Here is a 25,727-nt window from a genome sequence, read left to right as displayed (position 1 = left end):
CATTTTATTCCTCATAACATGAGATTGTCCTTGGAGTGTGTCATGATTGAATACACCCATGCACAGGCCCTGCAGCCAGACATACTCATAATGACAGGGCAAGCTCTAGCCCTACAATGCCCAATCTGCTACTCTAGTTACCATTTAAAGATTGTTTTGTTTTTTTAAAGTGTCAACATGTGTGTATTGTTTTGTAATAAAGGTAATACATGCAAAAAAAAGTATTTAAAAATTTAAAAATTTATTTAATCTAATTTTAGAACATTTTCATCCATCCCGAAAAGAAACACTGTACCCATTATCAGTCAATCCCCATTCCCCTCTACCTGCTAAGTAACCACCAATCTACTTTTTGCATCTATAAATTTGCTTATTCTGGACATTTCATGTAAGTAGAATCATACAAAGGTCGTGCGTGTTTCACTTAGCATGTTTTGAAGGGTCATCCATGTAGTAGCGTGTATCAGCCTGCTGGTCCTTTCCTTTTCTTTCTCTCTTTCTTTTTTTCTTTCATGTTAGTCACATCTTTTATAGACACATTTTTCCTACCTAATAGGAATAGCTTTATATTTTTGTGTCTTTGTTTTTATATAACAGCTTTATTGAAATTTAATTTATATACTATAAAATTTTACTTTTTAGGGTATGCAGTCATCACTATTACCCAATTCTAGAACATTTCATAACCCTAAAAGGAAACCTTGTACTCATTATCAGTCATTGTCCATTTCTCCCCTCCTCTTGCCCACCACTAATCTGCTTTCTGTCTCTGTGGATTTGCTTATTGTGGACATTTCACATAAATGGAATCATATAACATGTGGCCCTTTTTTACTGGCTTCTTTCACTTAGTATAATGTTTTCAAGTATCATCCATGTAAAATCATGCATTAAGCACTCATTTCTTTTTTTTTTGTGAGACAGAGTCTCACTTTGTTGCCCAGGCTAGAGTGAGTGCCGTGGCATCAGCCTAGCTCACAGCAACCTCGAACTCCTGGGTTCAAGCGATCCTCCTGCCTCAGCCTCCCGAGTAGCTGGGACTACAGGCATGCACCACCATGCCCGGCTAATTTTTTCTATATATATTAGTTGGCCAATTAATTTCTTTCTATTTATAGTAGAGACGGGGTCTTGCTCTTGCTCAGGCTGGTTTCGAACACCTGACCTCGAGCAATCCTGCTGCCTCGGCCTCCCAGAGTGCTAGGATTACAGGCATGAGCCACTATGCCCGGCCATCATTTCTTTTTTGGTAACAGCTTTATTGAGGTATAATTCACACAAAATGCAATTCACCCATTCAAATTGTACAATTCAATGGAGGTTTTTTTTTTTTGTATGTCCACAAAGTTGTGAAATCATCACCACTATTTGAGAGCATTTTCATCACTGTATCCATTGAACAGTCCTCCCTATTAACCCCTCCTTTCAGCTCTTGGAAACCATTAATCTGCTTTCTGTTTCTACGGCTACCTCTTCTGGACATTTCATATAAATAGAATGTGGTCTTTTGTGACTGGCATCTTTCACTTAACATAATGTTTTCAAGGTTCATCCATATTGTAGCATGTTTCAGAACTTCCTTTATTCTACTGAATAGTGTTCTATTGCATGATATACCACATTTTATCCATTCATCAATTGATGGATATTTGGATTCTTTCCACCTTTGGGCTATTATGAATAATGCTGCTATGAAGATTTGTGTACAGATTTTTTGATAGATATGTTTTTATTTCTCTTGGCTGTATACCTAGGAGTGGAATTGCTGAGTCAAATGTTGATTATATACTTAACCTTTTGAGAAACCTCCAGACTGTTTTTCAAAGTCACTGTACCATTTTACATTCCCACCAGCAGGGTATGGGTATTCCAATTTCTCCCCAAACTTGCCAACACGTGTTATTATATGAATTTTTGATTCTAGCCACTCTAGTAGGTGTGAAATGGCATCTCATTATGGTTTTGATTTGTATTTCCCAGCTGACTAATGATGCTGGAGGATATTTTCATGTGCTTGTTGGCCATTTGTGTATCTTCTTTGGAGCAATGTCTATTTAGGGCCTTTGTTCATTTTTAATTGGGTTATTTATCTTTTTATTATTGAATTCAATAATATGAGTTCTTAATGGTAAGAGTTCTTTGTTTTGTTTTGTTTTGTTTTGTTTTGTTTTGTTTTGTTTTGTTTTTGAGATAGAGTCTCACTCTGTTGCCTGGGCTAGAGTGCCATGGTGTCAGCCTAGCTCACAGAAACCTCAAACTCCTGGGCTCAAGCGATCCTCCTGCCTTAGCCTCCCAGGTAGCTGGGACTACAGGCATGCGCCACCACACCCAGCTAATTCTTTTTCTATTTTTGGTAGAGACGGGGTCTCACTCTTGCTCAGGCTGGTCTCCAACTCCTGACCTCAAACGATCCACCTGCCTCGGCCTCCCAGAGTGCTAGGATTACAGCCACCGCACCCAGCTGAGAATTCTCCATATAGTTTAGATACAAGTCCCTTATCACATATATAATTTGCAAATAGATACTTCCATTTTGTAGGTTGTTTTTTCATTTTCTTGCTACTAACCTTTGAAGCACAACTGTTTTTAATTGTGAGGAAATTCATTTATCTATTTTTTTCTTTTGTTGCTTAAGCTTTTGGTGTCATATCTAAGAATTCATTGCCAAATCCAGAATTTTGAAGATTTATCCCTATGTCTTCTCCTGAGTCTTGTAGTTTTAGCTTTTATATTTAGGTCTTTGATCTGTTTTGAGTTAATTTTTATTTATGGTATGAGATAAGGGTCCAACTTCATTCTTTTGTGTGTGGATACTCAGTTGCCCCAGCACCATTTGTTGAAAAGACTATTCTTTCCCCATTAAATGGTCTTGGCATCCTTGTTGCAAAACAGTTAACCATAGATTTATGGACTCTCAACTCTATTCCACTGATCTATGTTTATCTTTATGCCAGTTCAACACCATCTTGATTAATGTGGTTTGTAGTAAGCTTTGAAATCAGGAAATAGGAGTTTTCCAAGTATGTTTTTTTTTCAAGATTGTTTTGGCTGTTTGTGGTTCTTTGCATTTCATTATGAATTTTAAGGTTACCTTGTTCATTTCTGTGGGAAAAAGGCAGCTAGAATTTCAATAGGGATTATTACATTAATTCTGTAGACCACTTTGTGGAATATTGCTATCTTGACAAGATCAAGTCTTCCAATTCATGAAAATGGAATGTCCTTCCATTTATTTAAGCCATCTTTAATTTTTTTCGTTAGTATTTTATAGTTTTCAAAGTGTAAGTTTTATACATCTTTTGTTAAATTTATTCCTAAGTATTTTATTATTTTTGTTGCTATTGTAAATGGAAGTATTTCCTTAATTTCATTTTCAGGTCATTCATTTCAAGTGTATAGAAATACGATTTTTATATATTGATCTTGTATCCTTCAACTTTGATGAATTCATTTATTAGTTCTCATAGTTTTTAGTGGATTCCTTAGGAGTTTTGTATACAAAAGCATGTCATCTTTGAATAGAAATAATTTCTCTTCTTCCTTTCCATTCTGGATGTCTTTTATTTCATTTTCTTACCTAATCTCCTTGGCTGTAGCATCCAATTCAATGTTGAATAGAAATGGTAAAAGCAGTCATCCTTATCTTGTTCCTGATCTTAGGGGGAAAGCATCCAGTCTTTCACCATTAATATGATAGTAGCTGTGAGTTTGTCACAGATGCCTTCTATCAAGGTTGAGTGCATTTATCATGAAAGGGTGTTGGATTTTACAAATGTTTTTGCTGCATCTATTGAAACGGCCATATGGTTTTTGCTTTATTCTGTTGACATAGTCTATTACATTCATTGATTTTCATATGTTAAACTTGCATTCCTTACAAATCCTACTTTGTCATGGTGTATAATTCTTTTTACATGCTGCTGGATTCAGTTTGCTAGTATTTTTTTGAGGATTTTTACATTTATATTCATAAGAACTATTGGACTGTAGTTTTCTCTTCTTGTGATGTCTTTTGTTGAAAATTTTAAAAGGTAAAATACATTACCATATCCCCAAAGGAGTGTTTCATGCCTTTAGCCCTTCCAACTTTCCCCTGATTTGTATTAACACATAATTTTCATCAACCTGGCTCCATTCCTAATCAGCAGATATTTTCATCTGGGGTTAGCAAGCTGAGGGATGGAATGGGCAGGTAGTATACAAGATGACTTTGAAAATAGGATAGATGTCTCACAGAGCCCTTGTGTGAAATAGAAGACCTGGTGAATGAAAGCCTCCTACATCTGGGAAGGTCTTTGATATTTTAAAACAAATCAAAACAAAAACACAAAAAGACAAATTTGAGTGTGGAAGATCTTTTATAATTCTCACCATAATAATAGACTCAGGCAGGGCCTTCCTTCCCTCCCATTCCCCAGGGTTGCCACTATTAGATTAAATGGGTGAACTGTATGGTATATAAACCATATCTCGATAAGAATGTTATATGAAAAGATATATGTTCATAATTTCAAGAATCAATATTATACAGAAGTACATAAAGTAGAAAATGAAAATCCCCTTCCTGTCCCTAGTGTCATTCCTCAGAGGGAACCATCACTAACAATTTGGTGGATATTCTTCCTGAATTTTCTTTGAGTATAAACTGTATAAGTATGTAATATGTGTGCATATATTAAATGGAACCATATTATTCTTTATTTTTTTCATTTAATATCTTATGAACAGCTTTCTGTGTCAGCACATATGCATTGCCACCCTCCTTCTTAGGTATCTATGATAGGCCACATTATGAATATATATTTGTCTTCAATTACTATGGCCCTTGGGCTGCTTTTACAGGAACTTTTCTTTCTGTTTAGGCCCAAGAGCGGTATGGGGAACAAAGCCCTATCCCATGATAGCATCTTCATGTTGGAATCTGAGCCTGAAAGATCAACAAATACAATGTGTCTCTCTACAGAGCACCAGAGAGGCAGAACTCTGCAGGTAATAGTAGACTTGAGCATCAATGCTTAATTGGACTATTCTTCTTCTGTTTCCTACTCCAACCCTGCTGAAAAAATGGAGGGAGGAACTTGGCCCTGCTTCTCAGCTAATTCTACCCCACAGGGCTGTTGTAAGCATTGAATGAGAGAACATATAGATATATGACATGCCTACCTTTTGCCCGCACACAGTGTTGGCCAATATTACCATATTCCCTTTTCTTTTTTTTTTTTTATTTTTTTTTTATTTTTTTTGCTTTTTTCTTTTCAAGGCAAATAACTAGTAGCACATATTCCCTTTTCTTAACACACCTCAAGAATACCTGAATTACTTTGACAATGACATTCCACTTTTTATGTGCTGGCTTACCAACTCCCAAGTTTTTCTCTCTCTTCCATAGAGATCTCATGTTTCCAGAACCCTGCCTAGAACTGGGAGCAATAATGTGCATGGAGTTGTGTCTGAGGCCATGTTTAGAGATGAGCCAAGAAGTGAAGTCTCGACTGAGGATTCAAAGATGACTGAGGTAATAGAGTGGAATTGTTCAGAGCTGAGTCAGACAGACATCTATGCTTGAAATCTTGCTCTGCTACTTACTGGCTGTGTGACCCTGGGCTAGTTGCTTAACTTCTCTGAGTCTTCTTTTCCTCCTCTACAGTGGGTATTATATTAATATCTACCTTAAAGGGTTGCTTATAAGGATTGAATGAAGATTCAGACAGATTAAAAAAATTGCTCAAGTTCAACCAGGTAGTAAGTTCTAGACTTGGAAATCTGATCCAGATGTGTTGACCTCAAAACCCATGGTCTTTCCATTACCCTAGTCTCTAAGATACTCAACCTCTTTGTACCTGCCAGGACAGGGAGAAGGGTACAACTTAGCCCCCATAAAATAGAGCATATACACAGGACAGTCTCTTACTTCCTGATATTCCTAAACTTATCGGAGGTATCCCTTGCTCAGCAGACTCTTCTAGAGCTCTGATCCAGAAATGCTCTAAGGGGAGCTGGAGATACCACCAGCCAGATAGTACATTTCCATCAGCAGTGCCTTCAACCTTAATAGCTGCTTTCAGGACTCATTCCTCTTTGCCTTCTCTTCAGCCAGTGGGTGGGATTATGCCCAGAGGTCCCTGTGTAAATGGAAAGTCCACATAAGGAGGAGACCCTTTTCCACTGGAGAGCTGGTTATTTTGCATTTGGCAAAAGGTAAGAGGTGCTAGTTTCTGACATGTCTGCCTAGGACCCAACATCTCTCACCCTGATTTACATTCTGCTGGGTCCATTAGCCATGAGGGGTGGAGGAGAAAACAGCAAGATAGTCACCAGTGGTTCTGACCCTTTAGCTGTAAAGCAGCCCCTAGCGTCAGCAGACTGTTGCCCTCTTGCACGACAGCAGGCAAAGTCACTTCTGTGAACTTTTCAGTCTTCAATTTTAAACATCAACACCAGCTTTCACTTGCCTCCATAGCTACACTCTCTGCCAACTCATGACTGTGACTGAGTGCCACAGGGTTATTTCGCACATCCAGGAAAAGGAAACCTACTTTCAGGAGTCATCCCTCTTTGCCTTCTCTTTTAGTGCCAGCAACACAGAGACTTAAAGGAGAGATATTCTATTTTTTAATAAAGATTAATTTTTTGTGAAAATTAAAGGAAAATATTCTAGGGGCATTGCTTCTCACAAGGAAGGAGGTGAGGAAAGCCACAACAGCCCAAAGGCCAGTATTCGTGTTTGGTTTGGCCCTAAACCTCACATCTTTGGCCTGATTCCTTAGTCCTTACCCTGGAAAACAGCACTGGCGACAGCATAGGGTGTTAATAGGAACTGAGTCATCTACAACCAGATTGACCTTTGCATGGGAAACTTCCCCTGAGTACCAAGGTAACAACTCTAAATGTCAGGGTAGTTGATAGCATTAAGTCAAAGGTCCTGACACTCAATGCTACCTAGGAGCTGGGGTAAGTATGAAATTGGCCAGTGGCTGGGTCCTTTGAAGGGGCAGGATTCTAATGGATTAAGTGACAGCTAGGAGATTGTGAGAAGAAATCCAGGTACCTAGTTGTGTCATTACTGAGACGGAGCCAATTTTATTCCCTGACAGATTTTCATGTCCTATCTGAAGTGTTAGAAATGAGAGCGCCTAGATTGCTTTCCAAGACATTTTATGTTCTTTTTATTTGAGCGCAAATATTTAAGAAGCTGTGACAGAAGGTTATTAGCATCTTTCTGTTGTTGAATCAAGTTGAATTTAATCATTTAATAAACTGAGACTGCAAAACAGTTTTGCTTACTGCTCACAGGCCCAACTGTCCCTCTGTGGCCTTTCTTAAGGGAGCAGGTACACCATCTGTTCTGGTTATTGCCTTGTATTTCCTGAACTTGGCCTTCGGTATGGGGCCTCCCCTTCTTGGGAGATAGGAATGCACGGTGGTTAAGAACATGGGCCATCAAGCTGGACAGACCTTTTAAATGCTTGCTCTGCCACTGGAAGAATTAGAGCCAGTTACATCATCTCTCAAACTTTGTTTTCCTCATCTGTAAAATGGAGACCACAATAGCAAATGCTTCAGAGAATTGTTGTGAGGTTTAAATGAGAGACATATATGGAGAGCACTCCCTACCTGGCACACTATAAGCCCTCAGTAAATGTTAGTTGTCATTATTATAATTATTATTAGAGCTGGGCTTGGGGATGGTTGATCTGGCTTCTTCCCGAAAGCCTCGAATGGGGTCTGGTAGTTATAAGAGGATACTGGAGACCCTGGCCAGGAGGACTCCAGGAGCAAAAGCTTGGCAAGCCTGCATTGTGGCCCCTTTCTTTGGTTAAAGTGCTTGAAGGCTATCTGTTCTGAGCTGAGCAGGTCCTAGATGAGATTGGGCACATTCAGGGTGGTATGGCCATAGACTGAGCAAGGCCTATGACAGACACAAGCATGTCAGCTCCATGACAGCAAGTAATTTGTTTTGTTCATCGTTGTAGGCCCAGTCCCTGTAATAGGATGTAATTCATTATAGATGCTTAACCAGTATTTGTTAAAGTTAAAATCAGGAATTCTGATCCATATCAAGAGGACCATGGTATGGACCAGTGTCTCAAATTCAAGTGCACCATGTTCTTCAAATTGGAATTAACTAAATTAGTCTGCTGAACCCCAAGGAAAACCAAAATGATCAATTTTATCCATTTAGGAAACCAGGACTAGTTCTGTCGATTTTCTTAAAAATCCCAGAAAATCAATCTTGACAAGATTAAGATAAGAAAACATCAAAGACAAGATCTAACTCAGATAATCCCTGGAATCATAGGAGCAAAGATTGAAGTTTAGATGACAATTCCAGATCATGACACAAAGATTCACCTCTACAAGAATTGGACTTCCAAAGACATGGATAAAATTAAAACAAAGATGAGAATTAAACAAAATAGGGAAATAACACTAGAGTTCTGCTTTTGCTCAAACAAGCAATTTGAAGTTTCTGTGTTTGGGGATTGACAAAAGCACGCAGCAACCAAACACGGCTATTAATCTTTGGTTTGAGTAGGTACTAAAAGTGAAGACAGGGAGGTAGGAGATTCTTTCCTGGGCCTGTTTTTCTCACTTTTGGTTCATAGTCTTTCAACCATTAAGGAACAAGTGAACACCAGCAACTTGGGGGAAAGCACATAGGTTTTAACTTGTTCCTTCTATCCTCCCTTTTGACAGATCCCACCATATTGCCCATGCCAACCCCAAATCAGCCCACCTCTTATCCAATCTGACACACTTTATAAGGACTTGATAGAAATCCCTATTGATGATGAGTCACCTAAGAGCCCACAAAAGAAGGCTTTGCCACACAAGCTCTTAACAGCAAAGAAGGTATTAGCTCCATGCTAAGGGCTAGTTGGAGGGATCATCAGAGTTCAGTGGCATAATTTCTTCTTATATTCTCCTTTCTCCTGCTGTAGCTCAACACTAGAGGGGTATTTAGGGAAGGAGCTGACATTCTTGGTGTGGTGGTTCACATTTTTCATCCCATTCTACAAGCCAAATAATTCCCATTTTAATTTATAAGCAATAGAAGATAATATTTTAGAAAAAAATAGTTTCCAGATGTTTTGACTTATTTCATGAAGATAAAAATAGAGATTTGTACTGAAGGAAAACTTCTACACTTTGAAATTGAAAAATCTCAAAGGTTAGGGCATATAGTATTATTTGATAGACACATATCCATGTGAAAAATCAGTTGACATGTGAGAGGGCATGTGTGTGTATTTCATATGTCTAGGTTTGTCAACCAAATAATATCCATCAACAACTGGTAAATTAGTAGATTGTGCCCATATCAACACTTTCATTCTCAAACTAATGTGTGTTTAATTTAATTGGTTGTTATTGAACTTGAAAGGGCTCTTAGAGTGAAGTAGAGCTGGGAACAATTAACCTTTGGAACTAAAAAGTAAATAGAAACATAATTTATAGTGAAGATAATTGACCAGTCAGAACAAAACCCTGTTTTAATGTTAAAAAACCCTATAAAGGGAAGCAGCCTTCAGTTGGATACATCAACAAAAATACCATTAGGTTAGGACCAAGTTAAAGCACAGGCTGGTAGTACATGGATGGATGCTCATTGATTTAAGAATTTGGGCCGTGACTATATTTTCTGCAGAATCCTACTAAATCAGATGAATTGGGATGAATAGTCTGATTTGGTAGAATGATTGAATTAGAAAACATTTTTTATTGTGGTAAAATACAGATAGCATAAAATTTGCCATCTTAACCATTTTAAAGTGTACAATTCAGTGGCATTGTGTACATTCACAATGTTATGCAACCATCACCAGTATCTAGTTTCAGAACTTCTTTGCTTCTCCCAAATGGAAACCCAGAGCCTATTAAACAGTCATTCACCGTTCCTATCTCCCATCAGCCTCTGACAACTACTGCTTTCGATTTCTGTATTTGCCTATTCTGGATATTTCATATAAATGGAATCATATAATATGTGGCCTTTGTGTCTGGCTTCTTTTGCTTAGCATAATGTTTTTGAGGTTCATCCATGTTGTAGCATGTATTAGTATTTCATTTCTATTTATGGCTGAACAATACTCCATTGTATGGATGTACCACATTTTGTTTAGCCATTCATTCATTGACAGACATTTGTGTCCTATCTACCTTTTAGCTATTGGGAATAGTGCTATTATGAACATTCAAGTACAAGTTTTTATTTGAATATCCATTTTTACTTCTCCTGGGTTTATACCTAGGGGTGGAATTGCTGGGTCATGTGGTAATTCTATGTTAAACTTTGAAGAACTGCCAAACTGTTTTCTTCAGCTACACCACTTTATGTTACATTCCCACCAGCAATGTATGAGTGTTCCAATCTCTCCACATCCTGGCCACACTTGTTATTTTCCTTTTTTTCAAAAGTTATGGTCATGCTAGTCTGTTTGAAGTAGTATCTCATTGTGATTTTGATATGCATTTCCCTATTGAATGATGTTAAGCATCTTTTCATGTTCTTATTAGCCATTTGTGTATCTTCTTTGGAAAAGTGTCTATTCAAGTCCTTTGCCCATTTATTAATGGGATGTTTGTCTTTTTGTTGTTGAGTTGTAAGAGATCTTTATATATTCAGGATACTAGACCCTTATAGGATACATGATTTGTAAATATTTTCTCCCATTCTGTGAGTTGTCTTTTAACTCTCTTGATCTTTTGATGAACACATTTTTTTGAAAATTTGATGAAGTCTAATTTTTCCATTTTTTCTTTTGGTATATGTACTTCTGATATCATATCTAATTGTCAAATCTAAGATCATGAAGATTTTCTTCTGTATTTCCTTCTAAAAGTTTTAGAGTTTTAGGTCTTATATTTAGGTCTTTGTTCATTTTGAGTTAATTTTTGTATGTGATGTGAGATAAGGGTCCAACTTCATTCTTTTGCATGTGGATACAGTTGTCCTAGCACCATTTGTTGAAAAGACTATTCTTTTTCTATTGAATTATCTTAGCACTCTTGTTGAAAATCTGTTGGCCATAGATAAAGGGGTTTATTTCTGGACTCTTAATTCTATTCCATTGATTTATATGCCTATCCTAATATCAGTACTATGATGTTTTGGTTACTATAGTTTTATAATAAGTTTTGAAATTAGGAAGTATGACACCTCCAATTTTGTTCTTCTTTTTCAAGATGTTTTGGCTATTTGGGGTCCCTTGCAATTACATATGAATTTTACAATCAATTTTTCTATATTTTCGAAAAGGCCCATGGGGATTTTGATAGGGATTACACTGAATTTGTTAATCACTTTGAGGAGTATCATCATCTTAACATTAATTTTTTAAATCTATGAACTTAAGATGTCTTTCTATTTATTTAGGTCTTTTTAAGTTACTTTCAGCAATTTTGTGTAGTTTATAGTATACAAGTCTTGTACTTCCTTGCTTAAATTTTTTCTTAAGTATTTTATTCTTTTTGTTGCTATTGTAAATAGAAATGTTTTCTTGATTTCCTTGTGGGATTGTTTATTTTGGTGTATAGAAATACAATGGATTTTTGTGTGTTGGTCATATGTCCTTCAACTTTGATGAATTCATTTATTAGCTCTAATAGATTTATGGGGATTATTTAAAATTTTCTCTACATAAGATTGTATTATTTGTAAATAGAGATAGTTTTACTTGTTGCTTTACAATGTGGATGCCTTTTGTTTCTTTTTCTTACCTAATTGCTCTGGCTAGAATCTCCAGTAGAATATTGAATAGAAGTGGCGAAAACAGACATCCTTGTGTTGTTCCTGATCTTGGGGGAAGCTTTCAGTCTTTTGCCATTAAGATAATATTAGCTGTGGATTTTTCATATATACATTCTATCCCTAGTTTATTAAGTGTTTTTTTTTTTTTTTACCATGAAAGGGTGTTGGATTTCATCAAATGCTTTTTCTGCATAAATTGGGAATATCATGTAATATTTACCCTTATTCGATTAGTATGCTGTATTACACTGAATGATTTTCATATGTTGAGCTCTTGCAATCCTGGGATAAATCTCAATTGGTCATGGTGTATAATTACCTTAATATGCTGTTGGATGTGGTTTGCTAGTATTTTTGCATGTGTATTCATAAAGATGTTGTCCTATAACATTTTTTTCTTGTGATCCCTTTATCTGGCTTTGGTATGATGTTAATGCTGGCCTCCTAGAATCAATCAGGAAATGTTCCTTCTATTTTGGGGAAATATTTGTAAATATGGGTATTAATTCTTCCTTAAAAATCTGGTAGAATTCATCAGTGAAGCCATCTGGTCCTGATTTTTTCTTTGTTGAGAGGTTTTGATACTGATTCAATCTCTTTACTTGTTATAGTTTTATCCAAATTTTCTATTTCTCCTTGAGTCAGTTTTGGTAATTTGAGTGTTTCTGGGAATTTATCTATTTCATCTAGATTATCTAATTTGTTGGCATATAATTATTTATAGTACTGTCTTATAATCCCTTTTATTTCTGTATGGTAATATAATGTTCCCACTTTCATTTCTGATTTTAATAATTTGTATCTTATCTTTTTTATTAGCCAGTCTAGGTAAAGGTTTGTCAATTTTCTTGATGTTTTCAAAGAAACAACTTTTGGTTTTGTTGCTTTTCTCTGTTGTTTTTCTGTTTCCCATTTCAGTTATTGCTGCTTTAATCTCTATTATTTCCTTCTTTCTGCTAGCTTTGGGTTTCATTTGCTCTTCCTTTTCTAGTTCCTTAAGGTAGAGAGTTCAGTTATTGATTTGAGGTCTTTCATCTTTTTTAACATAGACATATACAACATATATTTCTCTTTGAGGATTGCTTTTTCTATCCTATAAGTTTTGTTATATTTTGTTTTAGTTTTCATTCATGTTAAAGTATTTTCTAACTTTCCTTTTGATTTCTTCTGTGACTCATTGGTTTCTTAAGAGTGTGCTATTTAATGGTCACCAATTTGTGAATTTTCCACTTTTTCCTCTGTTACTGATTTCTAGTTTCATTGTGATCAGAGAAGATACTTTGTATGATTTCAGTCTTTTTAAATTTATTAAGACTTATTTTCGGGTCTAACGTATGGTTTATTCAGGAGAATGTTCCATGTGCACTTCAGAATAATGTGTATTCTGCAGTTGGATGGAGTGTTCTGTGTATGTCTTTTAGGTCTACTTGGTTTATAGTATTGTGTCAAGTCCTCTATTTCTTTACTGACATTCTGTCTAGTTGTTTATTCATTATTGAAAATGGGGTACTGAATTCTCCAACTCTTATTGTAGAACTGCCTATTTCCCCTTCAGTTCTATCAATTTTTGCTTCTTGTTTTGGGAGTAGGTCTGTGGTTAGATATGTATATGTTTATGATTGTTATATATTCCTGATAGAGTGACTCTTTTATCAATATATAATGTTCATCTCTATCTCCTGTAACAATTTTTGACTTAAAATGTCTATTTTGGCTGCGTGTAGTGGCTCATGCCTACGATCCCAGAACTTTGGGAGACCAAACCAGGAGGATTGCTTGAGGCTGGGAGTCCAGGACCAGGCTCTACAACAAAGAGAGACCCCATCTCTACAAAATTAAAAAAAAAAAATAGCTGAGCATGGTAGTATGCACCTGTAGTCCCAGCTACTTGGGAAGCTAAGGCGGAATGATTCATTGAGCCTAGGAGTTTGAGGCTGCAGTGAGCTTTGATCGTGCCACTGCACTCCAACTTGAGTCACAGAGTTAGATCCTGTCTCAAAAAAAAAAAGTCTATTTTGTTTGTTATTATTATAGCCGCCCCAGCTCTCTTTTGCTTACTATTTTCCTGGAGTATCTTTTACTGTCCTTTCACTTTCAATTTATTTATGTCTTTGGATCTAAAGTGAGTCTTTTTTAGACAGCATATAGCTATATCATATTTGTTTATCCATCCTGCCAATCTTGGCCTTTTAATTAAAGAGTTTAATTCACTTATATTCATGTTATTACTAGTAAGCAAATATTTCTGCCATTTTGCTCTTTTTTTCCCCTGTATATCTTACATAACTTTTGTTCCTTAGCTCCTTCATTACTACCTTCTTTTGGGTTTAATTGATTTTTTTTAGACAGAGTCTCACTTTGTTGCCCAGGCTAGAGTGAGTGCTGTGGCATCAGCCTAGCTCACAGCAACCTCAAACTCCTGGGCTCAAGCAATCCTCCTGCCCCAGCCTCCCGAGTAGCTGGGACTACAGGCATGAGCCACCATGCCCGGCTAATTTTTTCTATATATATTTGTTGGCCAACTAATTTCTTTCAATTTATAGTAGAGATGGGGTCTCGCTCTTGCTCAGGATGGTTTCGAACTCCTGACCTTGAGCAATCCGCCCACCTCGGCCTCTCAGAGTGCTAGGATTATAGGCGTGAGACACTGCGCCCGGCTGGTTTTAATTGATTTTTTTAACATACTGTTCTCATTCCCTTCTTATTTCCTTTTCTGTACATTTAAAACTTATTTTTTAGTGGTTACCTTGGATGTTATAATTAAAAAAATTAGATAACATTTTAAGACATGTAGTTTTCTCTTTCTATTAATTTGTGTAGGCTAACTATGTATATTCTAGGTTAATAAATAACGTTAAATTATTTATAGTCAACATTTCAAAGCACATATCTAAACATTTGTCCTGCTTGAATATAAACTATTAGTAAATTTAAGAATTGAGTCATGTTAATATAGGTTAAATGTTGGGCTGGCAGATATAAAGTCTAGTTTTGGGTGGTACATTCAATTTCCTACCTTCCTCAGGCATGAGTGTTTCTTAGCTATTTGTGCCATGCTTCCAGACCTATTAGTTCACTGTGATGAACACAACGCCAGCACGTGGCAGTTGCAGAGCTATAGGAGCAGTTAGCAGCATCCCAGGAAGCAGCTAGAATCACCATCCCAGCCAGATGTGCTGGCCTGGGTGATTCTCTGAGATGCTTATAAATTATGACCCCCAAATCATATATTCCCATATGCCTCCCCACAAACCCAGCTCCTACTGCCTTTTCATTGAGCAGCAAATAGGTAGCTATGCAGAGAACTGATGCATCCAAACAGAGAAGTCAGGCTAAAAGATGACTAAATCTCTACCTTTTCAGAGGAGTCTTCACAAGTTTGCTGTTTTATTTTTTCTTCTCTGAGCTGCTGCCTCCTACTGGTAGAAGGGGGAAACACATATTATCCTTTATGGACCTGGTAGAACTTTTACTCTAGGCTTGTTTTCTCCTCAAAATCCCCTGGGACAAAATTGGAAGGGCTGCTTTAAGAAATTGCTGCCTCAGCCTATTCCTTCCACATTTCCTTGGGTAAAGAGTTGGGTGCTTTGTCTCTTTCAGTTCCAGTTAGCAAAGCTTACTTCTTCCCTGAGTGATCTTCCTCTTTAGGTCTCATAGCCCTCTGACCTGGTTCAGTGGCTTCAGTTCTTTGGATATAGGTGAGACAGGCAGTGTGGATGAACAGGTATCTCTGCATGGCACCTGTGACATAATGAGCCACTGTGACTCTCTGTCTGTCCCCAGCTTTCACCATTCAGAGGGACAAGCCCAAGCCTCCCCTGTAGGCACTGTCCTAGCAGGGCCTGACTAATCCACCCACCCTTGGACCAGAGGATTCTCCTGTTGAGTGCTTGTCTGACCCCATATCCTCCACAACCTAGGTCATTCCATCTATATTCCATAATGAATCTGTAGAACATTCTTCTTCAATATTGCTTTTAAGGGTAAAAATAACAGTATAGAAAAAAAGTCATAAACACACCACCAAATCAGTTTTCACTCCTGAGTTTGAGCTGATGAAATGTCCTGGCCTTAGTCCCATTGTAGGACAAATGTTGGTATTTAACATGTTGGGGGCTAAGTAGCTGTCAATTATTCCGTTATATTGGCTAATGAAGAGTTAATTTAGATTGCTGCAAGGTTGTTTCTTTCTTATCGTGTCTCTAGATTTACCCTGTAGCTTACTCCATAATTCACCATTAGAGTTTCGTGAATAAGTCTCTGAAGCCCAGAGCAATGTTGTTTTGTTTTGTTTTGTTTTGTTTTGTTTTTTTAAATCATCTGCCTCTACAAGCATGCCTGTAGTTCCAGCTACTTGGGATGCTGAGGCAGTAGTATTGCTTGAGCCCAGGAGTTCAAGGCTGCAGTGAACTATGATTATGCCACATGAGCCTGGGAGACAGAGTGAGACCCTGTCTCTAAAAATAAATAAATCCTCTGTCAAAGGAGGGCATAATGTCCCCCTCCCCATTGTTGCACAGAGATTTGCAACTTACAAAGTGATTTTGCATATATAGGTGCATTTGATTCTCTCAATGACTATGTAAGGTAGATAGGAAAGATACCGTTACTCCCAATTTAGATGAAAAAGCTTGAGGTTTAGTGGCTTTGCCAAGACGACATGGGCAATCACAGATAGAGCTGGGACTTGATCCCGGGACTCTTGACCAAATCCGTAGCACTTTTCACTGGAGCATGTGGCTTCTAGCAGTTCTCTAACTTTGTACAACTGATGCCCAGCAATAGCGACAGCAGCTAACATTTATGGAGACTTTCTTATGTGAACGGCAGAGTGCTAACTAAGAACTTTAGTATCATTTTATTTAATCTTCAAAACAACAAACCAAAGTATATACTAATATTATCCTCCTTTTACAGACATAAAACCAAGACTCAAAGAGGTTGGGGGACTTGTTCAAGGAAAATAGCCAATAAATGGCTTGGCTAGGACCTCAAATTCAGGCCTATTTCATTCCAAAGCCCATGTTCATATTCTCTCTGCTAGTTAAGAAATTGAAGAGATTGTGATGGGGGTGTAGGGGCTGCAGGGAATATCTGAAATTCTATCTCCTAGAACTTTCAAATTGGCAAAAATGCTGGCTGCAAGAGTTTTTATGTAACAAGGATTCTGAGTGAAGCAGCAGCTGTGCAGGAACTCTCAGGAATGGGCACATAAGCCACTTTGGCACACCCGGGAAATTAAAATTCTAACAGCCATTATGGGGTCTCACACCCTGTGCCAATACCTCTTGGTACAGAAGTCTCCCACCAAGATCCCCTTTTCCCACCAAGAGTTGCTTCTACTTCTGGAGACATTCTAAAGACTGCATGCCTTTCTAGCTTTAGACCGAATGGCTCACACAGAGCCCAACTCCCTAGCATCTCAGTGTCAAAGCCTCCCAGACACTTTCCGAGTGTATTATTTCCCCAGGGTGACAGCTTTCCAGGCCAAATGCTTGATGAAATCTAGGCCTAAACAGCCACCAGGTCCTACTCTTATTTAAGACATAACAATCAGGGCTTTCCTTTGCTCTAAATCAGCAGCCAAACTGCTCTGTTCCTACTCAAAAGTGGGAAACCCTAGCATCAAACAACAGAAAAAGAAATCATCAAAAAGGTGATCAAAAGGTGCATTTTTTTTTTTTTTTTGAGACAGAGTCTCGCTTGTTGACCAGGCTAGAGTGAGTGCCGTGGCGTCAGCCTAGCTCACAGCAACCTCAAACTCCTGGGCTCAAGCAATCCTTCTGCCTCAGCCTCCCGAGTAGCTGGGACTACAGGCATGCGCCACCATGTCCGGCTAATTTTCTATATATATTAGTTAGCCAAATAATTTCTTTCTATTTGTAGTAGAGACGGGGTCTTGCTCTTGCTCAGGCTGGTTTCGAACTCCTGACCTCGAGCAATCCACCCGCCTCAGCCTCCCAGAGTGTTAGGATTACAGGCGTGAGCCACCGAGCCCGGCTGAAAAGGTGCATTTTTGACTAAACTACTTTGCACTGGATCTAGAAACTTGAGAGGAGGAAAAAAAAGAACCTAAAATGTGTTTTAATTTTCCAAAGAGCACCCCTTAACCCTGCTAACAGCAAAGGCATGTCTAGTTCCCTACTAACAAATGCTAAAGGATCCTTCTCTGGCCCAAGGCCCAAACCAGGATCCTTCCCCAGGAAGATTCTAGGTTAGTAGGTACCAGGCCTGGTGTATCTCCCAGATGTTGAGGCAAAAGGAGCCCATTTAACTCCAGGTGTTAATCAGAAACTATGCTAAAACTCCCTCTAAAACACAGGAGAAGAAATGAAAACATCTCAGCCTTCCTTAATAATATGCACACTGGGTTCAGAGAGGGCATGTTGACTCTCAGAGTGCAAGAAGGAGGAGTGGGCTTGGAGGGGGTGAGGAAGCAGATATAGAGAAAGAGTCCCGTTTCCTCCACTCACTTTTCTTACAGAATCTTGCCAGGAAGGGATTTGATTTGCTTTTTCTGGGTAACCCATAAAATCCTGTGGTTGGCTCAGTGGTAACTTTTCTAGGTTGCTCCTAACAAATAGGGCTGAGGGAAAGAGCAGGGCCTAAGAGGGAGCCCCACTTCCCAGAGGGAATCTATGTATTTCTGGCTCCTCTTCTAAGGGAATTGATGGGATTATTTAGCATCTTTCTGCACTGTTTGAAAATAGGAAGCTTTCTCTTCATGCTTGAGGTCTAAGCAGTAGTTCTCAACCCTAGCCCCTGGCAGACTCACTTTTTGAACACTCATTCCAGGTGATTTTGATGCTGGGGCCTTCCTAGACAATACATTGAGAAATAGTACCCAGAGTTCCAGAGAGTGTATAGTTTATTTAATTCACTGATAAGTTTAAGGAAAGTCATAAAATATACATGTGCTCTTTACCCACACAAAATACTTTAAACCCAGGAACAGAGATCCTCTTGGGGCTGTTTTAAAATCACACATCAAAGCTTGAGCTCCATAGTCAGGTGGGGATATTGCTTGATGACTTTGCTCTCTAATTTTTAGCCCAGGTTTGAGGGTAGCTGTGGGTTTGTGTTTAGATTGTTGTCTAGAGATTCCCTAGTGAGGGTCAAGCTAACGCAGGGGGACTAGTGGCCATTATTAAGTCTGATGGGACTCATGGCTTAGGCTGGGATTGGAAACAGATAAGACCTCTCCTGCACATATCCTATCTAGAAATTGCCGGATATTTGCTGAGCCTGATTTTTCTATTATACTATAGAATGAGTTTCACTAAAGTAAACAATGCTATTGTCTATAGTGTTCATACCACAAGATTTGAGGTGCCAGCTGAATTGAAAATGTTTATTTATTAAATGCATATTTCCTTGCTGTGTAGGCATCATAAGTTAGCTTTCATGCAAAGCAGATTGGGTGGTTCCTCTTAGGATTTCCAGATCCAAAGACCTCCTTTTCCTTCTCCTTTGACCTTTGGCTGGAGCTTGTGAGGGCTTAGAAGGAATAACTAAAATGATACAGGGAATAGAGGGGCTTGTTTGGATGACCCTTCAGAAAGACAACATCTGTTGGAAGCTTTTAACATAAGTAATTCACGAGTTCAAAAGCATTTATTGAGCAACCACTGTGTACCAAACACAGTTTGAGGTGGTGGGGATATAGTGCTAAACAGAACAGATGGAAACCCTTCTTTTTGGAGTTTATATTGTAGTGGGGGATACGGACAATAAACAAGATAAATAAGGAAAACATAAAGTATGTTAGATAGTGACAAAAGTGACCAGGAGAAAAGCAATGCAGGGAAGGGGATAATGAAGTGTCAGAGCTACACATTTTAAATAGGTTGGCCATGGAAGGCATCGCTGAGAACGGTAGGTTTTGAATCAAGACCCTGAGGAAGTGAGGGAGCTGCATGGACATGGAGGAAGAGCATGGCCAGCAGAGGAAACAGCAAGTGCAAAGGCCCTGAGGCGAGATCATACCTAGAGTGTTTGAACAACAGCAAACTAGCAGTGTGTCTGGAGCAGAAAATGGCAGGTGATATGGTCAGAGACAATAGGGAGACAAAGCATATGAGGTTAGTGGGAGTATAGATGCCATCATCCAGTCCCAAAAGACCAGACTACCCTGAAGCACGAAAGAGGTTCAGAACAATAAAACGAGAGCTTTTACTCTAAGGCTAAATTTACAATTGCAATAGATAACACAAGTCAAATAAACAATATCAGGAAGAGGTGGTATAAAAATTCATGGATGATAGTTACATAAAGAAGTTAAGGAAGGTTTGGGACTACTCCTAATTTTGTATGATTGACCCCACAAAAGACAACTGTAGCATTTCTAACTTTTCCAAGAATCAAGAAAAGAATGGTGAGCTGGATTTATCATCAGCCTGACCCATTAACACTATGTTAAGTCCCCAGGCATTGGAATCACAGGTCATAAAAGGACGTGTTTGGAACTATGATAGTAGCTAAAGTTCCATTGTATGTTAATCATTGGATCAGCATACAGTGGTGGTGGGAAATGTGAAAGCTGTAAGTACCAGAGGGATCCCTGGCACTTTGCAAAGCCAGTTTGAAAAGAACTTAGTGGGTAAACACAAATGGAAATTCTGTCTACCTACTAAATTACATCATTTGCTACTGGCATCCAGGAGAGAGACATTTATCACCTGGTCTTCAAAGGGGCTTCTGTTAACAGAATTCTGAAGCTTCTTAGGGATGGAAGGAGCTCTGAGAAGGCTTTCTGAGATGTGGAAAGTGTTCTGCCCAGAATCCCAGAGGAGACTATTTTGAAGTTCCTGCAGAGGAATTCAACTAGATATCCCAGAACCAAATAGTTTGGAGAGATGGAGGCCAGCCATAAGGAGGGCAAGGTTCCAGGCTCCATCCCCACCCCACTGAGGTGGGAGCACCCAGCTTCTGAGGGGCCTCCCACCAGCTTTGCTCTCAGGAATAGTAATTATAAATAAAGGCCGTGTGCTCTCTATGAAAATGCAGCTTGCACATAGGCCCTCTTCCAACCTGATTTTCTTCTCTTCACCCAACCCTTCCATGTAGAAATCGCAGAGCCGTGCTGGGTTCCACTGACACAGATTGTGCCTCTCACCTCAACCAGATGTCTTCCTGTCAATAAGAAGGGGGTGTAGGACAAGAGAACATGCGGGGTTCCCTCTGACCTTGTAAACTCCATTAAGTGGTTGTGATCCTGTCCCAAGGGCAATGGGATGCCCCTGAATGCTTTCTAAGCAGTAGAGTAACACGGCCTTCTTCCTGTTTCTTGTTTTCATCTGCAAGGGAACCAGTAAAAGTGTGGAGCTTGCCTCTAATGTATGAGCCTGTTGACTGGGAATGCAGGAAAAGGGAACAGTGGTTCAGGAAGGATTTCTTATCTAGGAATTCTTCAGCCAGAAGAATTTCCAAAGTTTGAGAGCAGTGGTTGCATATGGCATATGGGTTGACTTGTTTATTTTCTCCTCCCCTCTGCAGAGCTCTGAGCCACCATCCGGACCTGATGACTCCCAGTCCTTCACTGCATTTGCCATGCTTGCCTCTACCGGCAGCACCCAGCTGCCCATGGGTTTCAGCACCCCACCCACCACCAAGGGCTGTTTGGATTCTTCGGCTGCTCGACACAAGATGGCTTTAAATCCTCGGAAACAAAAGAAGAAAAAGAACCTTCAAGTGAGTATAAGTCCTTGAGAGACCCAGGAATAAACTCCTATATATAAAAAAATAAAGATGAATTCCAGCCTTTGCAAACTGTTCCTAGGGAAATGGTATGGTTTAGGAGACCCATACCCTAACTAGAGATGGCAAAGTCGAGGGCAGCATCCTGGGCTTGACACCCTCAGAAGGGTGAGCAAGCTTGCATCCATCGAGTGGGGTGTCCTATCCATTTGGAACTTCTATAAAAGAGACTAAAGACAGCAGAAACAGTGAGTCACTTAAACCTCCAGAAATTGCCAATTGGCTTAGCATCTGGGAATTCACTCAGCCCTCTTTGTAGAGGATATTCAACCCTCACCCCAGATCAGGATTCTTTTCGTTATTAATCAGATGAGACCCATTATTGATGAATTGTAGCACTTTTCTACTCATTTGGAGGTCAGGCTTCCAGCAACTGCAAACATTCAAAGCTCAGTTGTTAGCCCCTCCAGAGATCTCCAAATAGATGTCACAAAGTTCTGCCATATGACTTTCTAGCAACCAGACCTACTGCCAGGTGTGGTAACTGATGCCTGTAATCCTAACACTCTGAGAGGCTAAGGCAGGAGAATCATTTGAGGTCAAGAGTTTGAGACCAGCCTGGGCGACATAGTGAGACCCTATCTCTACCAAAAATGTTTAAAATTAGCAGGGTGTGATGGTGTGCACCTGTAGTCCTAGCTACTCAGGAGGCTGAGGCAGGAGGATTACTTAAGCCCAGGAGTTTGAGGCTACAGTGAGCTATGATCATGCCACTGTACTCCAGCCTGGGCAACAGAGCAAAACCCTGTCTCAAAACAAACGAATGAACAAATAAAGCATGGCCACATATCACACTCAGAGACTCGACAGTAAAGACAAGTGACATATGATAACAGAGAGAGAAGACAGGAACAATCTGGGGCCATTTAGTATTGGGGCTCAAGAACTTTGCCCACCTCGATAGGTCCCTCAGGGCCTCACTATATCATAATTCAATGTAAAGGATCATGTTCATTATTTGTCTGAGTCAAGAAAAGGTGGATTATGTTCCCTGATCCCCGTTTAAGAAGATAGAGAAGTAATGCTTTTGAAAAAGGTTTTTACTAAAAGTTAAGAATTAAAAGATGCTGGTGTTGAAAAGGATGTGTCAGCTGGAGAGTTCACTTTGGTCAAACACCCAATTCCCTAGCTTATCAAGGAGTGATCTAAAAAACAAAAACATCCAGTTCTCCAGTTCTCCAGTGATTCTGGGCTAAAAGGAAGAGGCTGTAAATCAGAGCAGGTAGAGAATAAATGACTGTGTAGTACAAGCATTTTGCAGGGGAGGATGTTAAAGCACAAATAATTCAAGTACATCCCCAAAGTCAAACACCCAGGTGGTGGCAGGTCTAGGGTCAGAATCCAGTCTTCTGACTTCTAGCCCAGTACTTTTTTCACTCCACCACATTGCCTCTAGCTTGCACATCTCAATTTCACTTTGGAAAGTGAGCAAAATACAAGTTGAATAGTTGGAGAAGCAAGGGAGGCTGAGGGAAGCCCTCTGGTGGTCCTGGGAAGATCTCCTTAGTTTGGTGTCAAGGAAGGGGTGACCAATTACTAGGTGCCAAAGCTTATACATGCATTATCTCCTGGACACCTCACTGCAAGCCTAAGAGATGGGGAATGTTGACTTTCTCCCTTATGCATGGCCTAGTTGAGAAAAGGCCTGGGCAGCATCCTCTGAGAAGGCTGAGACAGCTACTTCTTCCCTGTCGCTCTCTCCCTGCCACATAGGTGAATAGAAAAAGGTCTGAGATAATTTATGACACAGGGGCTTCTACCACTTTTTTCCTGCTCTGGAATTTCTTAGATCTGCAAGTCCCACAGGTGGCTTCTCCTCATCTCACATTTATAGATGTGGACACAGAGATTCAAAGAATAACTTGTCCAAGGTCACACGGCAAGTAAATGATGAAGAGATTTGAACCCAGGTCTATCTGACCTCATTTACTCAAAAGCAAATGATTTTGAGCTAAGTCTGTTTGCACAGGCACTTCAAGTGGGAGTATAGAGTTGTATGTGTTTCTTTATATGTGTGCCATAGAGGGATCACACTAAGCAAATTCCAGACACTGTTCAGTGCAGCGTTCCTCTGACATTTCCAGAGCTGCACTGCAATTATCTAAAAACCTTGTTTAGACTAAACCAATTTCAACTCATTCACTGTAAGGGCTGAGCCCTTCATCTTTTCCTTTCTTCCCTCCCAACAAAACCCCAATCCTCTTTCTTCTTTTGAGCTGGAAAGACATAATTTATGCTTTCTTTAAAGTCCCTGAAAAGAAGCCAGACAGGATTTGAATTTGGCTCCAGGGCCGGTGAAGCAAATCTGAGAATTCCAATGTCGCCAAGGGCAGGATTGCCATCAGGCCCAGCAACCCTATTTTCAGATTTCTGGCCTTCCAGTGTGGTTCAGTAGTTTCTGGGGTGTTTCAGAGAGATCTCTGCAGCCTGTCACTCAGAGATGTTAATGTAAAAAAATCCAAACTCTGTAAAATCTCTTAAAGAGATTTATTCTGAGCCAAATTTGAGGACCATGACCCGGAGCCACTGCCAAGAGGCCTTGGGAAAGTGGACTCGCTGTGGCTGGGTTACAGTTTGGTTTTTATACAGTTTAGAGACAAGGGTTATGGGTAAAGCCATCAATCAATGTGTGGGAGGTATACATTGGTTTGGCCCAAAAAGGAGGGCCATCTCGAAGCGGGGGCTTACAGGTTATAGGTGGGTTTAAAGATTCTTTAGATTGTAATTGGCTAAAGACATGAAGCTTTGTCTAAAGAGGTGGAATGTTTTAACATAAACTGTTTACCAGAGGTAAGCCACCATTTGTTGCAAATAGAAGGCCTGCAGGTTTGTCTTGCATACCCTCAGGCCTATTAATGGGTTACAAAGGAAGTCTCCAAGAAGGGAGGGGGGCATGATAAGGCCTGTCTGACCTCCCTCCTCCTGGCAGGCAACTTTGCCCTTGAATATTCCTCTGGCCAAGAGGGGGTCCATTCAGTCAGCTGGTAGGGGTTGAGGATTTTAGTTCACAGAGATTAGAAACCCCAAATGGGGATGAACAACTTCCAATCAGTAGAATGATTCCCAGGGATGTGTCAATGATGGATGCCATTGGAAATAACTTCCATCTTTATTGGTATTATTAGGCACCCAGCATCAAGTACCTTTTTCCTACTTTTTTTCTTTCCCTTTCACAACCACGAAGGGATAGGCGAAGGGCACGTCAGCCAGATTCAAGCTCTTTCTTTCCATGTTTTAGGGGAAACTGAAGCAGGAGGAGTCTGAAGAAGAAAAGATTACAACCAAACCAAAAGAAGCCACCCGAAAGAAGCTGAAAAAAAGCAGTGCAGGTTGGCACATCTTCACTTTCACCCAGAAACACGTGTGACAGGCTTCATTGTACAATGCTATGTGACAGGAGCTATACACAAGAAGTAGCCAGGACTGCTACCCTCAGTCTTCAGAGCTTTCCGTTTAAGATACAGATAAAAGTGGTCCAGGTTTTTCCATCTAAACTGCCAGATTAGTGCAGTTGCCACTTGGGTGGGATTTAGGTTAAAGGGTCATAGCTGGATTCCTATTTTATCTAAATGAATTTCCAGCCAAAGAGGTGTTTCATTTGTAAATGTGTTTAATCCTCTCTGAGGCTAATGTACATGCTGAGTTCCTCAATGAGCCCAGATAGGAAAGTGCTTGCCCTTTAGCATTCATCTTCAACAGCAAAACCAGACAAGAATAATAGAATTGGCCCCTAAAATCATTTTTTAAAGTAGCCTTTCTCTTCCAATAGAGAGAAAAGATCTTGTGTTAACAGTGAGACCATTTCCCATATCAATGGGCAGAGAGAACTCAGGCAGCTGCAAACAGCTGTCCTTGGCAGCCAACATCTGTCAAATTCCCAAACAACAAATATCATCCGAGTGAAAATCTCTCTGTGTGTTTGTGTGTGTGCATATGTGGATGTTGGCTCCAGCTGAAGGCAAGCTAATTTCAAGCAATATTTGATAAAACAAAATGCAGTTCCACAAATTAAGTGGCACAGTTATTCATGTTTTTGCCACAAAGGATTTCACATGTGGGTTCAAAGACAGGATATTCCTAAATACATTTTCCCATGAAAACTAACAAAACCACAAAACTATCCTGCAAAAAAATAGAAAGATTAAATGAGTAATCTTTTATGTTGTTTTCAGATTTATTTTTTTAATAGTTGTCTCTTTTAAACACAGAGGCTAGAACC

The 25,727-nt window shown here is 39.4% G+C and overlaps 1 protein-coding gene across 1 annotated transcript in view; it reads left to right on the top strand.

Moving 5' to 3' along the window:
- The window catches only part of KIAA1210 (KIAA1210 ortholog), a 75,181-nt gene that overhangs the window by 37,093 nt on the left and 12,361 nt on the right, over positions 1-25,727 (top strand). The window contains 6 exon segments of the mRNA XM_075999140.1: positions 4,863-4,989; positions 5,390-5,515; positions 8,698-8,853; positions 21,248-21,446; positions 22,957-22,994; positions 24,768-24,837. Of these exon segments, the coding sequence (XP_075855255.1) occupies positions 4,863-4,989; positions 5,390-5,515; positions 8,698-8,853; positions 21,248-21,446; positions 22,957-22,994; positions 24,768-24,837 (716 nt within the window).

Source organism: Microcebus murinus, chromosome X (assembly GCF_040939455.1).
Source record: "Microcebus murinus isolate Inina chromosome X, M.murinus_Inina_mat1.0, whole genome shotgun sequence".
Classification (NCBI taxonomy): domain Eukaryota; kingdom Metazoa; phylum Chordata; class Mammalia; order Primates; family Cheirogaleidae; genus Microcebus; species Microcebus murinus.
The sequence above is the reverse complement of the archived record's forward strand: the minus strand, read 5'-3'. Positions and strand labels throughout refer to the sequence as shown.